This window comes from Anthonomus grandis, chromosome 20, assembly GCF_022605725.1.
Source record: "Anthonomus grandis grandis chromosome 20, icAntGran1.3, whole genome shotgun sequence".
Taxonomy (NCBI): Eukaryota; Metazoa; Arthropoda; class Insecta; order Coleoptera; family Curculionidae; genus Anthonomus; species Anthonomus grandis.
The window spans coordinates 5,816,997-5,839,991 of record NC_065565.1 but is presented as its reverse complement, the minus strand read 5'-3'; the positions used below and the strand labels follow the sequence as shown (position 1 = coordinate 5,839,991).

The 22,995-nt window shown below is 30.4% G+C and overlaps 1 protein-coding gene across 50 annotated transcripts in view; it reads right to left on the bottom strand.

Moving 5' to 3' along the window:
- Positions 1 to 22,995, bottom strand: part of LOC126747889 (zinc finger SWIM domain-containing protein 8 homolog) — a 140,852-nt gene that overhangs the window by 95,948 nt on the left and 21,909 nt on the right. For all 50 annotated transcript variants that reach the window (XM_050456803.1, XM_050456825.1, XM_050456828.1 and 47 more), the window contains exons 10-14: positions 22,147 to 22,419; positions 15,509 to 15,730; positions 4,158 to 4,396; positions 3,966 to 4,095; positions 3,722 to 3,902 (exon numbers count right to left, since the gene is read on the bottom strand). In XM_050456803.1, the coding sequence (XP_050312760.1) occupies positions 3,722 to 3,902; positions 3,966 to 4,095; positions 4,158 to 4,396; positions 15,509 to 15,730; positions 22,147 to 22,419 (1,045 nt within the window). The remainder of the gene's footprint in view (positions 1 to 3,721; positions 3,903 to 3,965; positions 4,096 to 4,157; positions 4,397 to 15,508; positions 15,731 to 22,146; positions 22,420 to 22,995) is intronic.

Genomic DNA, 22,995 nt, shown 5'->3' with positions numbered 1-22,995 from the left:
TCGGAGCACTAGAACCCAAGTTACAGGCCAGAGAACCTCAAAAACAATTTTCCAATTTTTGCTGTATTACGAGGTTACCTACAAAAATTCGAATAAAAAATTAATTATTAGAGGGATTTAAATGAAATTTCATAGAGATGTTAAGAGAAGTCCCTGAAATAATTTAAAGCAGAAATCATTGAAATCGAAGCACTAGAACCCGAGTTATAGGCCAAAGAACCCAAAGTAATTTTTCCGGTTTTGCTTTATTACGAGGTCATGTACAAAAATTTGAATCAAAATTTAACTATTAAAGGGATTTTAATAAAAATGTATAGAGATGTTAAGAAAAGTCTCTGAATTAATTTAAAGTAAAAATCATTGAAATCGGAGCACTAGAACCCGAGTTATAGGCCAAAGAACCCAAAGTAATTTTTCCGGTTTTGCTTTATTACGAGGTCATGTACAAAAATTTGAATAAAAAATTAACTATTAAAGGGATTTCAATAAAAATTTATAGAGATGTTAAGAGAAGTCTCTGAAATAATTTAAAGCATAAATCATTGAAATCGGAGCACTAGAACCCGAGTTATAGGCCAAAGAACCCAAAGTAATTTTTCCGGTTTTGCTTTATTACGAGGTCATGTACAAAAATTTGAATAAAAAATTAACTATTAAAGGGATTTCAATAAAAATTTATAGAGATGTTAAGACAGGTCCCTGAAATAATTTAAAGCAGCAATCATTGAAATCGGAGCACTAGAACCCGAGTTATAGGCCAAAGAACACAAAACAATTTTTTCGGTTTTGCTTTATTGAGACGTCACTTACAAAAATCCAAATAAAAAATTAATTATTAGAGGGATTTTGATGAAATTTCATGGAGATGTTAAGAGAAGTCCCCGAATTAATTTAAAGTAAAAATCATTGAAATCGGAGCACTAGAACCCAAGTTACAGGCCAGAGAACCTCAAAAACAATTTTCCAATTTTTGCTGTATTACGAGGTTACCTACAAAAATTCGAATAAAAAATTAATTATTAGAGGGATTTAAATGAAATTTCATAGAGATGTTAAGAGAAGTCCCTGAAATAATTTAAAGCAGAAATCATTGAAATCGAAGCACTAGAACCCGAGTTATAGGCCAAAGAACCCAAAGTAATTTTTCCGGTTTTGCTTTATTACGAGGTCATGTACAAAAATTTGAATCAAAATTTAACTATTAAAGGGATTTTAATAAAAATGTATAGAGATGTTAAGAAAAGTCTCTGAATTAATTTAAAGTAAAAATCATTGAAATCGGAGCACTAGAACCCGAGTTATAGGCCAAAGAACCCAAAGTAATTTTTCCGGTTTTGCTTTATTACGAGGTCATGTACAAAAATTTGAATAAAAAATTAACTATTAAAGGGATTTCAATAAAAATTTATAGAGATGTTAAGAGAAGTCTCTGAAATAATTTAAAGCATAAATCATTGAAATCGGAGCACTAGAACCCGAGTTATAGGCCAAAGAACCCAAAGTAATTTTTCCGGTTTTGCTTTATTACGAGGTCATGTACAAAAATTTGAATAAAAAATTAGCTATTAAAGGGATTTCAATAAAAATGTATAGAGATGTTAAGAGAAGTCTCTGAAATAATTTAAAGCATAAATCATTGAAATCGGAGCACTAGAACCCGAGTTATAGGCCAAAGAACCCAAAGTAATTTTTCCGGTTTTGCTTTATTACGAGGTCATGTACAAAAATTTGAATAAAAAATTAACTATTAAAGGGATTTCAATAAAAATTTATAGAGATGTTAAGACAGGTCCCTGAAATAATTTAAAGCAGCAATCATTGAAATCGGAGCACTAGAACCCGAGTTATAGGCCAAAGAACACAAAACAATTTTTTCGGTTTTGCTTTATTGAGACGTCACTTACAAAAATCCAAATAAAAAATTAATTATTAGAGGGATTTTGATGAAATTTCATGGAGATGTTAAGAGAAGTCCCCGAATTAATTTAAAGTAAAAATCATTGAAATCGGAGCACTAGAACCCAAGTTACAGGCCAGAGAACCTCAAAAACAATTTTCCAATTTTTGCTGTATTACGAGGTTACCTACAAAAATTCGAATAAAAAATTAATTATTAGAGGGATTTAAATGAAATTTCATAGAGATGTTAAGAGAAGTCCCTGAAATAATTTAAAGCAGAAATCATTGAAATCGAAGCACTAGAACCCGAGTTATAGGCCAAAGAACCCAAAGTAATTTTTCCGGTTTTGCTTTATTACGAGGTCATGTACAAAAATTTGAATCAAAATTTAACTATTAAAGGGATTTTAATAAAAATGTATAGAGATGTTAAGAAAAGTCTCTGAATTAATTTAAAGTAAAAATCATTGAAATCGGAGCACTAGAACCCGAGTTATAGGCCAAAGAACCCAAAGTAATTTTTCCGGTTTTGCTTTATTACGAGGTCATGTACAAAAATTTGAATAAAAATTTAACTATTAAAGGGATTTTAATAAAAATGTATAGAGATGTTAAGAAAAGTCTCTGAATTAATTTAAAGTAAAAATCATTGAAATCGGAGCACTAGAACCCGAGTTATAGGCCAAAGAACCCAAAGTAATTTTTCCGGTTTTGCTTTATTACGAGGTCATGTACAAAAATTTGAATAAAAAATTAGCTATTAAAGGGATTTCAATAAAAATGTATAGAGATGTTAAGAGAAGTCTCTGAAATAATTTAAAGCATAAATCATTGAAATCGGAGCACTAGAACCCGAGTTATAGGCCAAAGAACCCAAAGTAATTTTTCCGGTTTTGCTTTATTACGAGGTCATGTACAAAAATTTGAATAAAAAATTAGCTATTAAAGGGATTTCAATAAAAATTTATAGAGATGTTAAGAGAAGTCTCTGAAATAATTTAAAGCATAAATCATTGAAATCGGAGCACTAGAACCCGAGTTATAGGCCAAAGAACCCAAAGTAATTTTTCCGGTTTTGCTTTATTACGAGGTCATGTACAAAAATTTGAATAAAAAATTAACTATTAAAAGGATTTCAATAAAAATTTATAGAGATGTTAAGAGAAGTCTCTGAAATAATTTAAAGCATAAATCATTGAAATCGGAGCACTAGAACCCGAGTTATAGGCCAAAGAACCCAAAACAATTTTTCCGGTTTCGATTTATTAGCAGACCACTTTCGGCGCCACTGAAACAGCTGTTCTTTCACGAATTTTGCACCTAAAACAACCCGTTTGGTAAGAAAATAATCCTCGAAGAACCCCCTATAATGCCTTGAAAGAAATATGAAAATCCCTCAATAACTTTTTAAGTTATCCTCAAAAGTGTCTCTCTATGAACGGTTGTTAAATAGTAAACTCGAACTAGGTCCATTCCTCGTAAATCTGAGTCTAACTCAGAAAGTTCTTCAGCTACAGGGGTTCTTTGTATATCAAAATGTTCCTTAGGAATCATGTCAACTTTTAGTGAAAGCCCCATTAAAATGCCTGGAATAGTTTTTAAATTATCAAGGATAGAAGTGAGACTTGTATGAATAATTTAATAACAGACTAAAACGGCTGTAGCAAAGTGAATTTTGCACCTAAAAGGGCATGTTTGGTAAGAAAATAATCCTCAGGGAACCCCCTATAAACTCCCGAAAGAATCATAAAAATCCCTCAATAACTTTTAGAGTTATTGAGCAATAACAAATAAGACACTTTATAAATTAATTAAGGCTTACCCAGGATGCAGGCCTCTCTACCGTGTCCATGGGCGTACAGACCCTCCGCCCTGGCAAACAAAACGTCCCAAGGGTCGTTACACTTCCGGATTTCCGAGAAAACGTCCGATTTCCCGTCGGTCTGGTCCGCCGCTAAGGCACCCACATGACTTGTAGACGGTTTATCGGGCGAATTACCCTCCTGCAACCATAATTATACGAAAATTAAACGGTTAAATAGTTGACCCCCCTGGTTAATTGTTACCTCATGTGACCTATTATAGAAATAAATACAATACTCGTCCCCGGAATTCGGGGATTCCGAGCTGCTGCTCTCGTCCTTGGACTGTCTCCTCGATTCCTCCTCCGTGTCCGTGGTAGGTTCGAATTTAGGCCTAATTAAGATGCAACAGTGAGAAAATTAGTGGCGATTTTCACGATTAACTTCAATATCTACCATTTTTCGTCTAAGCACGCCTCTGAATCGCAAGAATTATCGACCGTATCCTTGACGACGACAGTTTCCGGTGTATCGCCCAACGCGTTATCTAAACCGCAACGGTTTAACGCCACGGGGGTGTTACTGTCCCTGCTGCTGCTCGTGCTACTGGACGACGAGTCGCTACCCCCACCCTCCTGCGAGTCCGAGTCGTTAAAGTTACGCGCGGGGTTGATGATGTTTATGTCGTCGTCGACCTATAACGTGGTCATTCATGAACGTTTTTGTATATTTTTTCGATATAATTAACCACTATTAAACCGAATTAAACGATGAAATTAGGGAAAAACCAAGTGGGTCGCGATTGCTTGAACGAATAATGCAATGAACGATAATTTTAGATTTTTTTATAGTTAACTGGATGGTGTAAGTATGGGCTATCATAAGGGTAAACCCACCCTGAATTTCTCCCCGAAACTGGGTTTACACCATATTTAAGACGGAAAATGTCAAGAGGACCCAAAACAATGGGGGCTTGCAAATAGGGTTATTGTTATACTTTAAATATTTGATAATATTCTTCTAAAAAATCACTGCTTTTTGTCCATATTATCCAAGCTAATAACACAGTTTTTATACTAAATATTTACACCGGGTGTCTTAGGAAAGTGTTGAAGTTGTTTGGGTTCTCTGGCCTATAACTCGGGTTCTAGTGCTCCGATTTCAATGATTTTTGCTTTAAATTAATTCAGGGACTTCTCTTAACATCTCTAAGAAATTCCATTCAAATCCCTCTAATAATTATTTTTTTATTTGAATTTTTGTAAGTGACGTCTTAATAAAGCAAAACCGGAAAAATTGTTTTCAGTTCTTTGGCCTATAACTCGGGTTCTAGTGCTCCGATTTCCATGATTTTTACTTTAGATTATTTCGGAGACTTCTCTTAACATCTCTATGAAATTTCATTCAAATCCCTCTAATAATTAATTTTTTATTCGAATTTTTGTAAGTGACGTCTTAATAAAGTAAAACCGGAAAAATTGTTTTCGGTTCTGTGGCCTATAACTCGGGTTCTAGTGCTTCGATTTCTATGATTTTTGCTTTAAATTAATTCTGGGACTTCTCTTAACATCTCCATGAAATTTCATTCAAATCTCTCTAATAATTAATTTTTTATTCGAATTTTTGTAAGTGACGTCTTAATAAAGCAAAACCGGAAAAATTGTTTTCGGTCCCTTGGACTATAACTCGGGTTCTAGTGCTCCGATTTCCATGATTTTTACTTTAAATTATTTCAGGGACTTCTGTTAACACCTTCGTGAGATTTCATTCAAATCCCTCTAATAATTAATTTTTTATTCGAATTTTTGTAAGTGACGTCTCCGGAAAAATTGTTTTGGGTTCTGTGGCCTATAACTCAGGTTCTAGTGCTCCGATTTCCATGATTTTTGCTTTAAATTAATTCAGGGACTTCTCTTAACATCTCTAAGAAATTCCATTCAAATCCCTCTAATAATTAATTTTTTATTCCAATTTTTGTAAGTGACGTCTTAATAAAGCAAAACCGGAAAAATTGTTTTCGGTACCTTGGCCTATAACTCGGGTTCTAGTACTCAGATTTTCATGATTTTTACTTTAAATTATTTCAGGGACTTCTCTTATCATATCTAAGAAATTCCATTCAAATCCCTCTAATAATTAATTTTTTATTCAAATTTTTGTAAGTGACGTCTTAATAAAGCAAAACCGGAAAAATTGTTTTGGGTTCTTTGGCCTATAACTCGGGTTCTAGTGCTCCGATTTCCATAATTTTTACTTTAAATTATTTCACGGACTTCTCTTAACATCTCGATGAAATTTCATTCAAATCCCTCTAATAATTAATTTTTTATTCGAATTTTTGTAAGTGACGTCTTAATAAAGCAAAACCGGAAAAATTGTTTTGGGTTCTGTGGCGTATAACTCAGGTTCTAGTGCTCCGATTTCCATGATTTTTGCTTTAAATTATTTCAGGGACTTCTCTTAACATCTCCATGAAACTTCATTCAAATCCCTCTAGAAATTAATTTTTTATTCAAATTTTTGTAAGTCACGTCTTAATAAAGCAAAACCGGAAAAATTGTTTTGGGTTCTGTGGCCTATAACTCGGGTTCTAGTGCTCCGATTTTCATGATTTTTGCGTTAAATTAATTCAGGGACTTCTCCTAACATCTCTAAGAAATTCCATTCAAATCCCTCTATTATTTAATTTTTTATTTGAATTTTTGTAAGTGACGTCTTAATAAAGCAAAACCGGAAAAATTGTTTTGGGTTCTTTGGCCTATAACTCGGGTTCCAGTGCTCCGATTTCCATAATTTTTACTTTTAATTATTTCAGGGACTTCTCTTAACATCTCTAAGAAATTCCATTCAAATCCCTTTAATAATTAATTTTTTATTCCAATTTTTGTAAGTCACGTCTTAATAAAGCAAAACCGGAAAAATTGTTTTGGGTTCTTTGGCCTATAACTTGGGCCCTAGTGCTCCGATTTCCATGATTTTTGCTTTAAATTATTTCACGGACTTCTCTTAACATCTCTAAGAATTCAAATCCCTCTAATAATTAATTTTTTTCATTCAATTCATTTTCATTCAATTCACTTATTTATTGTGAATCAATCTGTGACATAAGCCAATTTTAGTTTTTTTATACTGTGTATTTTTTTTTTTTTTTTTTGGTGGTACTTAGTGGTTGTGCTGCGTATTTTAATGTATAACGATTGTATCTGTGGTGTATGTATGATGGAGATGTCACTAGGTTTTAGTTGTTACGTAAACCTCTAATGTAAATTTGCCTTGAAAAAGACGTAAATAAACGTCGAAACGTCGGCTAATTTCAAAACTTGAGGTTTGATTTCTGTCCTTAACCCGCTATACTTCACTTCTACATCTATTGGAGGGACGTTAATTGTTGTACCAAGAATTAATTTTTTATTCGAATTTTTGTAAGTGACGTCTTAATAAAGCAAAACCGGAAAAATTGTTTTGGGTTCTTTGGCCTATAACTCGGGTTCTAGTGCTCCGATTTTCATGATTTTTACTTTAAATTATTTCAGGGACTTCTCTTATAATCTCTTTGAAATTCCATTCAAATCCCTCCAAAAATTAATTTTTTATTTAAATTTTTGTAAGTCAAGTCTTAATAAAGCAAAACCGGAAAAATTGTTTTGGGTTCTTTGGCCTATAACTCAGGTTCTAGTGCTCCGATTTCCATGATTTTTACTTTAAATTATTTCAGGGACTTCTCTTAACATCTCCATGAAACTTCATTCAAATCCCTCTAGAAATTAATTTTTTATTCAAATTTTTGTAAGTCACGTCTTAATAAAGCAAAACCGGAAAAATTGTTTTGGGTTCTGTGGCCTATAACTCGGGTTCTAGTGCTCCGATTTTCATGATTTTTGCGTTAAATTAATTCAGGGACTTCTCCTAACATCTCTAAGAAATTCCATTCAAATCCCTCTATTATTTAATTTTTTATTTGAATTTTTGTAAGTGACGTCTTAATAAAGCAAAACCGGAAAAATTGTTTTGGGTTCTTTGGCCTATAACTCGGGTTCCAGTGCTCCGATTTCCATAATTTTTACTTTTAATTATTTCAGGGACTTCTCTTAACATCTCTAAGAAATTCCATTCAAATCCCTTTAATAATTAATTTTTTATTCCAATTTTTGTAAGTCACGTCTTAATAAAGCAAAACCGGAAAAATTGTTTTGGGTTCTTTGGCCTATAACTTGGGCCCTAGTGCTCCGATTTCCATGATTTTTGCTTTAAATTATTTCACGGACTTCTCTTAACATCTCTTAGAATTCAAATCCCTCTAATAATTAATTTTTTTCATTCAATTCATTTTCATTCAATTCACTTATTTATTGTGAATCAATCTGTGACATAAGCCAATTTTAGTTTTTTTATACTGTGTATTTTTTTTTTTTTTTTTGGTGGTACTTAGTGGTTGTGCTGCGTATTTTAATGTATAACGATTGTATCTGTGGTGTATGTATGATGGAGATGTCACTAGGTTTTAGTTGTTACGTAAACCTCTAATGTAAATTTGCCTTGAAAAAGACGTAAATAAACGTCGAAACGTCGGCTAATTTCAAAACTTGAGGTTTGATTTCTGTCCTTAACCCGCTATACTTCACTTCTACATCTATTGGAGGGACGTTAATTGTTGTACCAAGAATTAATTTTTTATTCGAATTTTTGTAAGTGACGTCCCAATAAAGCAAAACTGGAGAAACTATTTTAAGTTCTCTGGCCAACAACTCGCGTTCTAATGCTCCGATTTTTATGATCTTTACTTTAAATTATTTCAGGGACTTCTCTTAACATCTCCATGAAATTTCATTCAGATCCCTCTAAAAATTAATTTTTTATTTGAATTTTTGTAAATGACATCTTGATAAAGTAAAACTGGAAAAATTGTTTTCGGTTCTGTGACCCATAACTCGGGTTCTAGTGCTCCGATTTCCATCATTTTTGCTTTAAATTAATTCTGGGACTTCTCTTAACATCTCTATAAAATTTCATTCAAATCCCTCTAGAAATTAATTTTTTATTCAAATTTTTGTAAATGACGTCCCAATAAAGCAAAACTGGAGAAACTATTTTAAGTTCTCTGGCCAACAACTCGCGTTCTAATGCTCCGATTTTTATGATCTTTACTTTAAATTATTTCAGGGACTTCTCTTAACATCTCCATGAAATTTCATTCAGATCCCTCTAAAAATTAATTTTTTATTTGAATTTTTGTAAATGACATCTTGATAAAGTAAAACCGGAAATATTGTTTTCGGTTCTGTGACCTATAACTCGGGTTCTAGTGCTTCGATTTCCATCATTTTTGCTTTAAATTAATTCTGGGACTTCTCTTAACATCTCCATAAAATTTCATTCAAATCCCTCTAGAAATTAAATTTTTATTCAAATTTTTGTAAATCACGTCCCAATAAAGCAAAACTATTTTAGGTTCTCTAGCCAATAACTCGCGTTCTAATGCTCCGATTGTCATGATGTTTGCTTTAAATTATTTCAGGAACTTCTCTTAACATCTCTATGAAGTTTCATTCAAATCCCTCTAATAATTAATTTTTTATTCGAATTTTTGTAAGTGACGTCTTAATAAAGCAAAACTATAAAAATCGTTTCGGCCGATTGTTCTTACATTACGAGAAGCCACAATCCGGCTTCTTTCTTATCAATTCGACTTCTATAAACCAAAACCCTAAAGTGGCCACCCGCAGAAAAAAAATCAAGCGGATTTAAGTCGGGAAACCGTGGGGCCTCGAGGTTGGATAATTAATAAAAAATTAAATAATTTAAAGGTTAGATGTCAAAAGTTGACAAATGGGGTATCATTTTTCTTAGAATGTCATTTTATATCAAAATATGTCATAAAAATTGGGGTATCCTGTTTAAAATAAGAAAGTTAGCGTCATTTCCGGTTAAACCGGAAATGAATTCATATAATTTAATTAATCTCATTAGATCTGATTAATCTACAAATGTGTATACTGTATTTTTATTAATCTATCTATAATTCGTATTAATCTATCATTGGATACCACTATATATTATTATATGTTGCGTTAAAAAATGAATTCTAATTAACCAGACAATTTGGCACTTTTGCACTCAGTTTCTGGACCTATTATGTCATTTCTAATGAAAATTTTTAAATGCTTAGTAGATAAGATTTGTCTAAAAAAAAATAAGAAAATTATCAAATGTGGAGATAATTCAGGACAATCACAGGTTTCCAGCATCATTTTGCAAATTTGCCTTTTCAATTTAGCAGCATGATTGACTACAGTTTTACATTTAAGCGTATACCTTTGAGGCACAATTATTTTTTTTTTAATATGTTCCTTTTTATAAGAAATGTAAATTTTCTGTAACCTGTAAAAAGTGAATTATTTCATAAAATTAATCTTCTCTAAGACCATTATTTTCTGCCAAAAATACCCTTAACTACACCTAAATGATTTGCAATTAAATGTGCATAACAGCCTATAACCTGATCATAGTTAATTTTTCATACTTTACTTTTTATTTATTTGTCATTTCTTTCTTTCTGTGCAAAACTTAAACAATGTAATTTAATGTAAGAATCTGTATACAGGCTGGAGAATCCAAAATTATGCATAAATCGATGCGGTTACTCTGTCTTTTTCTTGAGATAACCTCAAAAATTAAAATCGTTTGGGGATAAATCTGGAGAACTAGGAGGCCATTTAATATCGCCTTTGTTTGTCAAAAATTCTTTTACTGCATGATCGCTTTATGACCAGGACCGATGTCTTGTCGAAAATAGACAGATCCCTAAGTCAGAGAGGATTGAATCAATCGGGATGAATAGCAGGAAGAACATGGTTTTCCAATACATATATAACTACGAAACTCTACCACTATAGCTATATTTATAACTTTAAATTAAGAAATAGTAACAGCAAAATAATTGCCCACCGGTTTTCATGAAAATTGGGTCGTAAGAAAGTATTTTTAATTCCAAACAAATAACGCGTTGGTTATTCCAATAGTTTCCGAGTTAAGGAAAAATTTGCTGATGTGATCCTGTTTTTAGTTCTTGTGCTGATAATAGAGACAAAAAAGGGTGTGCAAAAAATGTAAAATTATATCAATTTATTATCTTTGATAACTCTTTTATTTTTCGATTTATTGCTAAATGTTATTCTTTATTATTCGTTCTATTTTTAATGGGGAATTCAATGCTAAAAGAAAATTTTTCATGTTCCCAATAGTTTTCGAGAAAATGAGAAAAAACTGTTTAAAGGTTTTTCCCAATTTTCCGGAAAACTGTTGCACTCAAAAATTATTTCTCTATTGCATCTGATGCGCATTAAAATTTCAAACAACTTTTGTTTCAACAATTTTTTTCTCCAACCGATAGTTTTCCAGAAAAAAAATAAAAACCGAAATTATGAACATTTTTCTAGGGGTACCCCTTTGGATTTTTTTGAGGACGAAATTTTTCGGAAAATTGGTAATAACTTTTTCCAGGTACATTTTTCAAAAAAGTTTTATAAGACTTTTTTGAAGTGTTTTAAACAATTTATCGATTTGCCAAAAAAAAAAATTAAAATTTGAAATTTTTTTTTTTTTTATTTTTTACCAAAAAATTCTGTAATTTTTCATAAAATCGTCAATAACTCTTTTATTTTAAGATTTACGGCTAAATGTTATTCTTTATGATTTGTTCTATTTTCGACTAGGAATCCAATGCTAAAAGGAAATTTTCAATATTCCTAATAGTTTTCGAGAAAATGAAGAAAAACTGTTAAGCGGTTTTTCCCAATTTTCTGGAAAACTGTTGAACCTAGAAGTTATTTTTCTATTGCATCTGATGCGCATTAAAATTTCAAACAACTTTTGTTTCAACAATTTTTTTCTCCAGCCAATAATTTTCCAGAAAAAAAATAAAAACCGAAATTATGAACGTTTTCCCATGGGTACCCCCTTGGATTTTTCGAGGAAGACTTTTTTAGGAAAATTGGGTATAACTTTCCTTCTGTACGTTTTTCAAAAAATGTTTATAAGAGTTTTTTGAAGTGTTTTAATTGATTTATCGATTTGCCAAAAAAAAATTCAATTTTTCGTAAAAAAAATTTTTTCCAATTTTTCAGCCAAAAATTTCCCAATTTTTTAAAAATCTTTCATAACTCTTTTATTTTTCGATTTACGGCTAAATGTTATTCTTTATGATTCGTTCTATTTTTAATAGGGAATTCAATGCAAAAAGAAGATTTTCCATATTCCTAATAGTTTTTAAGAAAATAAGAAAAAACTGTTTAAAGGTTTTTCCCAATTTTCCGGAAAACTGTTGCACTCAAAAATAATTTCTCTATTGCATCTGATGCGCATTAAAATTTCAAACAACTTTTGTTTTAACAATTTTTTTCTCCAACCGATAGTTTTCCAGAAAAAAAATAAAAACCGAAATTATGAACGTTTTTCCAGGGGTTACCCCTTTGGATTTTTCGAGGAAGACTTTTTTAGGAAAATTGGGTATAACTTTTTTTCTGTACGTTTTTCAAAAAATGTTAATAAGAGTTTTTTTAAATGTTTTGAATGATTTATCGATTTGCCAAGAAAAAATTTAATTTTTTGTAAAAAAATTTTTTTTTAATTTTTCTGTGAAAAATTTCCCAATTTTTCAAAAATCTTCCATAACTCTTTTATTTTTCGATTTACGGTTAAATGTTATTCTTTATGATTCGTTCTATTTTTGATAGGGAATTCAATGCAAAAAGAAGATTTTCCATATTCCAAACAGTTTTCGAGAAAATGAGAAAAAACTGTTTAAAGGTTTTTCCCGATTTTCCGGAAAACTGTTGGACTCAAAAACTATTTCTCTATTGCATCTGATGCGCATTAAAATTTCAAACAACTTTTGTTTCAACAATTTTTTTCTCCGACCAATAGTTTTCCAGAAAAAAAATAAAAACCGAAATTATGAACGTTTTCCCATGGGTACCCCTTTGGATTTTTCGAGGAAGACTTTTTTGGGAAAATTGGGTATAACTTTTTTGCTGAACATTTTTCAAAAAATGTTTATGAGAGTTTTTTGAAGTGTTTTGAATGATTTATCGATTTGCCAAGAAAAAATTTAATTTTTTGTAAAAAAAATTTTTTTGAATTTTTCTGTCAAAAATTTCCCAATTTTTCAAAAATCTTCCATAACTCTTTTATTTTTCGATTTACGGTTAAATGTTATTCTTTATGATTCGTTCTATTTTTGATGGGGAATTCAATGCTAAAAGAAAATTTGCCATATTCCAAATAGTTTTCGAGAAAATGAGAAAAAACTGTTTAAAGGTTTTTCCCAATTTTCCGGAAAACTGTTGGACTCAAAAACTATTTCTCTATTGCATCCGATGCGCATTAAAATTTCAAACAACTTTTGTTTCAACAATTTTTTTCTCCAACCGATAGTTTTCCAGAAAAAAAATAAAAACCGAAATTATGAACGTTTTCCCATGGGTACCCCTTTGGATTTTTCGAGGAAGACTTTTTTAGGAAAATTGGGTATAACTTTCTTTCTGTACGTTTTTCAAAAAATGTTTATGAGAGTTTTTTGAAGTGTTTTGAATGATTTATCGATTTGCCAAAAAAAAATTAAATTTTTTGTAAAAAAAAATTTTTCGAATTTTTCAGCCAAAAATTTCAAAAATCTTCCATAACTCTTTTATTTTTCGATTTACGGCTAAATGTTATTCTTTATGATTCGTTCTATTTTTGATGGGGAATTCAATGCTAAAAGAAGATTTTCCATATTCCTAATAGTTTTTAAGAAAATAAGAAAAAACTGTTTAAAGGTTTTTCCCAATTTTCCAGAAAACTGTTGCACTCAAAAATTATTTCTCTATTGCATCTGATGCGCATTAAAATTTCAAACAACTTTTGTTTCAACAATTTTTTTCTCCGACCAATAGTTTTCCAGAAAAAAAATAAAAACCGAAATTATGAACATTTTTCCAGGGGCACCCCTTTGGATTTTTCGAGGAAGACTTTTTTAGGAAAATTGGGTATAACTTTCCTTCTGTACGTTTTTCAAAAAATGTTTATGAGAGTTTTTTGAAGTGTTTTGAATGATTTATCGATTTGCCAAAAAAAAATTTAATTTTTTGTAAAAAAAATTTTTTTCGAATTTTTCACCCAAAAAATTCCCAAATTTTTCAAAAATCTTCCATAACTCTTTTATTTTTCGATTTACGGCTAAATGTTATTCTTAATGATTCGTTCTATTTTTGATGGGGAATTTAATGCTAAAAGAAAATTTGCCATATTCCAAACAGTTTTCGAGAAAATGAGAAAAAACTGTTAAAGCCTTTTTCCCAATTTTCCGGAAAACTGTTGGACTCAAAAATTATTTCTCTATTGCATTTGACGCGCATTAAAATTTCAAACAATTTTTGTTTCAACAATTTTTTTCTCCAGCCAATAGTTTTCCAGAAAAAAAATAAAAACCGAAATTATGAACGTTTTCCCATGGGTACCCCTTTGGATTTTTCGAGGAAGACTTTTTTAGGAAAATTGGGTATAACTTTCCTTCTGTACGTTTTTCAAAAAATGTTAATAAGAGTTTTTTGAAGTGTTTTAAATGATTTATCGATTTGCCAAAAAAAAAATCAATTTTTTGTAAAAAAAAATTTTTCGAATTTTTTACCCAAAAATTTCCCAATTTTTCAAAAATCTTTCATAACTCTTTTATTTTTCGATTTACGGCTAAATGTTATTCTTTATGATTCATTCTATTTTTAATAGGGAATTCAATGCAAAAAGAAGATTTTCCATATTCCTAATAGTTTTCGAGAAAATAAGAAAAAACTGTATAAAGCCTTTTTCCCAATTTTCCGGAAAACTGTTGGACTCAAAAATTATTTCTCTATTGCATCCGATGCGCATTAAAATTTCAAACAACTTTTGTTTCAACAATTTTTTTCTCCGACCAATAGTTTTCCAGAAAAAAATAAAAACCGAAATTATGAACGTTTTCCCATGGGTACCCCTTTGGATTTTTCGAGGAAGACTTTTTTAGGAAAATTGGGTATAACTTTTTTTCTGAACATTTTTCAAAAAATGTTTATGAGAGTTTTTTGAAGTGTTTTGAATGATTTATCGATTTGCCAAAAAAAAATTCAATTTTTTGTAAAAAAAAATTTTTCGAATTTTTCAGCCAAAAATTTCAAAAATCTTCCATAACTCTTTTATTTTTCGATTTACGGCTAAATGTTATTCTTTATGATTCGTTCTATTTTTAATAGGGAATTCAATGCTAAAAGAAGATTTTCCATATTCCTAATAGTTTTCGAGAAAATTGGAAAAAACTGTTAATGCCTATTTTACCAATTTCCTGGAAAACTGTTAAACTTAAAAATAATTTTCCTATTGTAACTGATGTGCACTAAAATTAAAAAACGATTGCAGACTTAAAATCCTGTTTCCAGCTTTATTTCAAATGCCTAAAGCACAATAAAATGACTTAAAATGCCCCAAAATGAAAAACGCAAAAATGCTTTAAAAGTCTTTCAATTCAATTGTACAAATATGGGTGATTGTTTAGCAATTATTCGCTTATTAACACATTTAATAGTTTTCCTACAAAACAATAATTTACAATTAAAACAGAGAACTAAACAACTCGATCCCTTTCTGTGATAAACTCTGTTAGACCAAAAAATTAACTTAATATAACAAATTTGAAAAGCAGAGCACTGCAATAAAATTTCACATAAACTTAAATTATTTACGCTCATTTCACCTTAATATTCGAAATACTTCATAAAATAAATTAAAGTAAAACTAACCTCACAAAATCCTTCACTACTAACGCTCGATCTATTACCGTCCCGTTCGTTCAAATGGTTTATGTGCGGATGGGCCGGATATTCGACCGGATTTAGGGACATCACGTTCAGGTACCCCAACCGGTGGTTCCTGATCGAGTGATAGTGGTGCCTGTGGTGGGCGTGATGATGCACCACCGGCTCGCAATTTAGTACCGCTTTCGAGGAGTTCACTTGAGGAACCTGTCAATTAATTTTAGCAATAAAATACCATATATTTAAAAAAAAAACTGAATCAAACGGTGACATGTTTCGCCCTAAAGGCATCTTCAGACCTGAATATAAATACTTACCGGGAAATAATATGACTGTGTTAGATATTCCGAGGTAAACATACCTCCCACAAACGTCGATGGATCAATAATAATTATCAAATTTGTTGGCATATGTATGTATTTATTTTTATCTGTTTTAATGATTATTAAATTAATTTTGCGAATAAAAATGTCTAATAAATATATATTATTTTCTTCTTCTTATAAGGAATTATCCAATTGGTCCTAATAAGATCCAATAAAGCAGTAGGTACGAGTTGGAATATTATTGATAACGGTCCAGACCTATCCAGGTTCTACCCTGGACGTTTTCAGAGCCGTGTAAGTGGCGTTTTTTAATAAAGTAGCATAGAAACAATTATCTAAGAAAGGGAGTGACACTGAAAATAACCATAAAAACTTAATGTATAGTGATAATGAGATTTCGTGAAGAATAAGCTTAATAAAAGGGTTGTAATATTGATATCTGCTAAATATAAGGTTATTTATGTTTTATATGTCTGACAATATTTCAGGGTATTTAGAAAGGAATAAAAGTCTTTTGATTTTTTACTCATACATTTTTTTTTTTCTCTGAATTTTGTATTTTTTTCAAAAAACGCTAAAATAGGTGTCCAATCAAATTAATTGAAGAATACAAATTTTTTAAAGTGTATTTTAAGTGGTTTTTGAGTTATTGTAATTTTTTGAATTTTTTACTCATAAAAAAATTATTTTCCTCAAAATTACGGTCGATATCAACTATACGGTCCTGGCGACTGAGTTAAACGGTAGTGTTCATTATCGCTCTACAGATTTTCGCTGTTTTATCAAATATAAAGTGTTTCGAACTAGTTAAAGATTAAATTAATCAGTTTTGTTATATGTTTTTTAAACTGTAAGTAATAAATCTCTTTCGTAATTATAACCTTAAAACAGTAATAGAACCAAAACTAAAGGTGGTCGGTTATTGTGCTAGAACTGATAAGATCAGGATCGAGCCAAAATTGAAGGTTTAAAATATGGCATGTGCCTTTGATGATCAGAGTTTTGACCCTAATAGTTGCTTCATATGTGCAGTACCTTTTGATGATTTGAAATCTGCTGTGCAGTGTACGAGTTGTACACATTTTTTTCATGGGAAATGTGAAATTATTGACTTTCACATGAAAAAAGCATCCTAGAAATGCAAAAACTGTACTGCTATAAATGACGATGTTGGTACTATAAATCGTGAAAGATCGAGAAAACGAAGCAGGGTAGATGAGGTCTTTTTTGATCAATACATCATAGAATCTATTAGTCAAACTTTAGGGTTGATAAAACGAACTTGTTGACCGAAAAAATGGATATACTTTTAAGGGAGAATGAAGAGCTAAAAAAGGAAATAATTGGCTTAAAAAATTGTCAAGCTTTAACACCTTTAACTTTAGAGTCAAAAAGCTATTCGAATGTTCTAAAAAAAAACAGTAATATTCTTGTAGTACAGCAAAAAGGTGAAACGAAAGATGCAAAAAAGATCAAAGAGGATTTAAGAAAAAAAGTTGATCCTGCTGACATGGGTGTTGGAATCGCAATTGGAAGAAATACAAAACATGGAGGTGTGATGAAAGGAAATACACAGGGTGCAGTCAACTATTCAAAGTAAACTGGGAGAAAACTATACTGCGGTTAAAGCAACTATAAAGGAGAATAGAATAAAAGTAGTCGGGGTGGATGAAAATGAGCTAAATAACGGGGATGAAGACATTAATAATAAGGTAATTAGGCAAAATGAACTTAAATCTACAAGAAGAAACTTCAAAATGAGAATTGTTCGTAAAACTAAACCTATAAATAAAAAATTTAATATTGTATTCGAGATAGATATTGATAGCTATAATTTCATAATAGATAGGCAAAAAATTAATATAGGATGGAACCGTTGCTGGGTCTACAACGATTATGGTATTATACGTTGCTTTAAATGTAGTAAATATGGTCACGTTATGAAAGATTGCACTGGTAGCATGGTTTGCCCAAGATATACTGGTAACCATGATATTAAAGATTGCTTGGAAGGTAAACCTAAGTGTATTAATTGTGTTAACGCAAATCAAAAATATGGTTTGAAAGTTGAGGTTGACCATGTGGTTTGGGATGTTATCAAAGGCTCGAAGATCTTCAAAGGGGCAAATATTTAAGCAATTAGAAAAAGATATTGATAAAAATTCAAATGTGGTTTATCTAAACTGTCAGGGGTATCTTAATAACAAGGATAGTTTGGTTTTATTAATAAATTGTTGGAAACCACGACTTTTGCTATTATCTGAAACTCATGTGTCTTTTGTAGAAGAAATGTGTGAATTGTATTATTTAGAACAATGTACCACAAATAATAGACGAACAGGCGGTGTAATGATCTTAATAAGGAAAGATATCAAATATAAGCGAGTAACATTAGAGTGTTTGGAGGAGTATGTATGGAATGTTAGTGTAGAAATATTTCTTAATGGATCTAAATATCTTTGTAGTGTATTGTATCATCCCCCTAAAAATAGAGATGCTAAGTTTATTGAATATTTTTCAAACTATTTGGACCAAGTAAGTAGCACTGACGGTGACTTTAATTTTGATTTAACAAAATACTCCTTTTATGGCGAAAAAATATTAAACAGCATATATGGTTCTGGATTCGCTCAACTAGTCAATAGTCCTACAAGAATAACAAACAATAGCAGCACATTAATTGACTTTATTATATCTAATGATAAAAATCTATTAGTTCAGGTTCACCATACTCCAAAAATTAGTGATCACTCCATTGTGTCTGTATGCCTTCCAAAAGTGGATGATGATAAACAAAAGAAACTTTACAAAATATCTTGTCTGACAGGTCATGGAACAATAATTTGACAGATGTAAATATATTGGCAAATTCTTTTATTTTAGATCTAGAAAATAGTTTAAATATAATATGTCCAAAGTTAGAGATATCTGTTAGCCTAAAATATAAAAATAAAAAATGGATAACTTATGGTATTTTACAGTTAATGGAAGAAAGGGACAAGTTATATGTAAGGGCAATTCATGAGGGCACTCCAGATCTATGGGATAACTATAAAAGGGTTAGAAACCAAACAGTTAATAAAATAAGAAGAGAGAGCTTTGGAAAAATCTTAAATCACTTCTACCGGGTAAAAATTTCATTTTACCAAATGAGGTTGTATTTGAGGGGCAGACATTTACTGATGAGTTTGAAATAGCAGATAAATGTAATAAATATTTTATTAGTAGTATAGATCAAATTATAGATATTTTACCCAAACTTTCAGGTTTAAATAGTACAGTTCAAAATATATTAAGTTATAATGTATGGGATAAATTTGAAAATACTAGTATGAGTGATACAAGATCTCTGTTAAAAAATAAAAAGGAGGAGAAAGTGGTATCTCAAAAAAAGTGCTTCTAGATGTGTTTGAAGTTGTGGATAACCGTGTGTTATATATAATTAATACATCGCTTCAGTATGGTGAATTCCCAGAAAATTGGAAGGTCTCAACAGTCTTACCGGTTCCTAAGGTCTCAGGCACAAGGCTGGCGAGTGAGCTTAGGCCTATTAATACTGTACCAGTTTACGAAAAACTTCTAGAATTAACTGTAAAAACCCAACTTCAAACTTGCTGTGATAAAAATAATATTTTAACAACAAATCAGCCAGGGTTTAGACCTCACCATTCTTGCGAAACTGGGATAGTTAACATCTGTGATAATTTTAATAGAGAAATAGATAAGGGTAATTATGTTTTGGCAATTTTCTTGGATTTTAGAAGAGCGTTTGAGACGGTTAATCGCAATGTTTTACTTCTTAAAATGGAAAAAATGGGGATAGGAGGTACAGTTTTAAGTTGGTTTAAATCGTATTTGCATAACAGGAAACAAGTGGTCAAATTTAAAAATAACAAGAATACAGTACATAAAAAGTACTGTGTTGGGTCCAATTCTATTCCTTATTTATATTAATGATATTGTCAATGTCATTAGTAGGAGTAAGTCAGCATTATTTGCAGATGACACTATGCTGTATGTTGTGGGAAAGGATATTAAAAAAATGCAAGAAGATCTAAACTTTGATTTGGATAATGTATACAAATGGCTGTGTAATAATAACTTAAGTATTAATGCAGCTAAAACAAAATTTTGTCTGTTTGGAAGTAAAGCGAGATTAACCCAAGTAAATTTGAATGTAATAAAAGTAGAGATAAGTAATGAAACAATATCCTACCAGAAAGAAATTAAATATTTGGGTGTTGTTTTGGATCCACATTTGAATTTTGATTCTCTTATTGACAGCATAACACGCAAAATGTCAAAAAAAAGTTAATTTTTTATCGAGAATTGGCAGAAACCTCTCTTTACAAACAAAATTGCTAATTTTGTCGCACTTGGATTTTTCTTCTACACTTTTGTTTGGTATTCCGGATTACAGGGTCAATAGACTTCAAATCACACAGAACAGAGCCATGAGAATAATACTAAAATGTAATAGATATACACTGGTAGATAATATGTTAAATGTACTAAATATCTTATCGGTAAAACAAAAAATATTATTTAGTACCTGTATGCTTATTTTTGAATTAAAAAATAAATTGCTACCACACTATATTTGTGAAAAGATTACAGTTTTTAGTGATCTGCATAACTATGCTACCAGACAACAGGAGGATTTTGTATTGATGGGTAGACATACTTCAAACAGAATGGCAAACACTATTCTACACAAAGGTCTTATATATTTTAACGAATTACCCATTAATTTAAAGAACTGTAGAAACCTAATTATGTTTAGAAAAACATTAAAATGACATATATATATATATATATATACATATGTAAGTGTTTTATATTTTAATTGTCTTTATTTGTGTCTTTTATTTTTACACTTCTTAGTATCGTTTTAAATTATATCTGTGCATATGTTTTATGTTTATTTTCTTTATATTTTTTTTTGTGTAGTTTAACGTTATATTTTACTCATTTATTATTTATTTGCTTACTTTTATTATTGCTTTTTATATTTTCTAGTTTTATCAAGATATTGTAAATATGTTTTAAAAATTATAATATATATTATTGTACTTGTATGTAGCAATATGCTAAATAAATAAACATTATTATTATTATTATTATTGTAATTTTTTTTGATTTTTTACTCATAAAAAAAATATTATTTTTCTCAAATTTTGTTTTCTCCGAATTTTGTATTTTTTTTTTCAAAAAAACGCTGAAATAGGTGTCCAATGAAATTAATTGAAGAATACGTATAAAAATTTTTAAAAGTGTATTTTGGGTAGTTTTTGAGTTATTGTCATTTTTTAGATATTTTACTCATAAAAAAAAAAAATTATTTTCGTCAACATTTTTTTTCTCTGAATTTTGTATTTTTTTCAAAAAACGCTGAAATAGGTGTCCAATCAAATTAATTGAAGAATACGTATACAAATTTTCAAAAGTGTATTTTAAGTAGTTTTTGAGTTATTGTCATTTTTTACTCATAAAAACAAATTTTTTTGTCTAAAATTTAGTTTTCTTTAAATTTTATATTTTTTTTTCAAAAAACGCTGAAACAGGTGTCCAACGAAATTAATTGAAGAATCTGTACCCAAATTTTTAAAAGTGTATTTTAAGTAGTTTTTTAATTATTCTCATTTTCTGTTATTTTTCCCATTTTCTTACTGTATTTTTTTTTTCAAAACCACCGAAATTTACCCACTTTTTAAATAGTGCAATTTCACTAGTTTTCAAATCACAAGACAGCTTTACCACTAACCAAAACTCATTATTTTACTCTATTTTTAGAGTGAGCGACACTTAAAATAGAGTAAAATAAAGACCAAAGGTTCCAACCATAGGACTAGTAGTTAATGTCCCTTTTGTGCATTTTTCAGTGATAAAAATACAAATATTAAAAACAAAAGAAAAATTACCCTAATCGGCATTTCCTACACAATAGAATAACAACTCTAGGACCCCCATTTATATTTCACTACACCCACATACTGCCATCTATATTTAATGAAAAGGGTGTAAAAAGTACAGAGATAAATAAAAAAGGAATTTCATAAACATAATGATGTTTATAAGGGAACAATAGTTTGGTTAATTTTTACACAATAACACTGAAATATGATTTATTACTTACATATTTAAAAAGTTCTATAAGTGTCCGTTGTATTATTGTCCGGTAAAGTTGTTTTCATTTCAGTTTTCTATAACGTATACGGAATATGAAACATGTCACTCATTGATTAATTTACTGTGAAACTGTGCTAATTTTAATGCTAATTAAAAATAACCTCTTACCTGTCCCTCTCCCCTTATACTGTCCGGTCCGTGTCTGAAACAAGTGAATGGACAGTGGTACATCGGATTAATGTCCGAAGTGTAAGTGATCCCGGGCATGGGATAATCGTCCCAGTCCAAATAACAGGCCTCTATAGCCGGTTTGAACCCGGTGAATATCTCTAAGTCCGCTTTTAAGGAACTCGCGTTTTTGTAATAGTTGGAACCCGATGAGGTGGTCGTGTTTCGGCACTTTGACACCTTTTCCAGGATTTTCATGTGCCACGTTGTGAACTGCAACGATTATTTTTACTAATTATTGCAGATTATCAAGACAATTCGGGAAATTGAAACACTGAACACTGAAATGGCCGTCAAAGGTAAACCGTTTTATTTAGGTTGAAAGGGGTTTATGGGAAACTCTTCTTTATGAATGCAGCTTTCTTTTTTATTAATGCTATTTTTTGCTAAGGAAATTTGATTGGAATAGAACCTTTAAAGCTATTGACCTTTATTGACCTCTAGTCTTAATAAAGAGATTTCCAAGCCAAAAATTTAAATTTCTTACCCTCAAATCTATCCTCAGGATTCACATTTTATTACTGTAAAAAAATGGTGAAAATATCTCAAGTGGTTCCGAAGTTATACCCAAAAATGTTCACTCATGCTTAAAAATTGCCCCAACCAAAAGTCCTGTAACTTTCGCAATTTTTAGTCTAGAACGACGTTTTTACCGTCAAATCCACCCTCAGGAATACATTAATATGATAGTGAAAAAATCATGAAAATATTTCCAGTGGTTCCCAAGTTATACCCGAAAATGTCCACTGATGCATAAAAATCATGAAAAATAGACAAAAAAAAATTGCC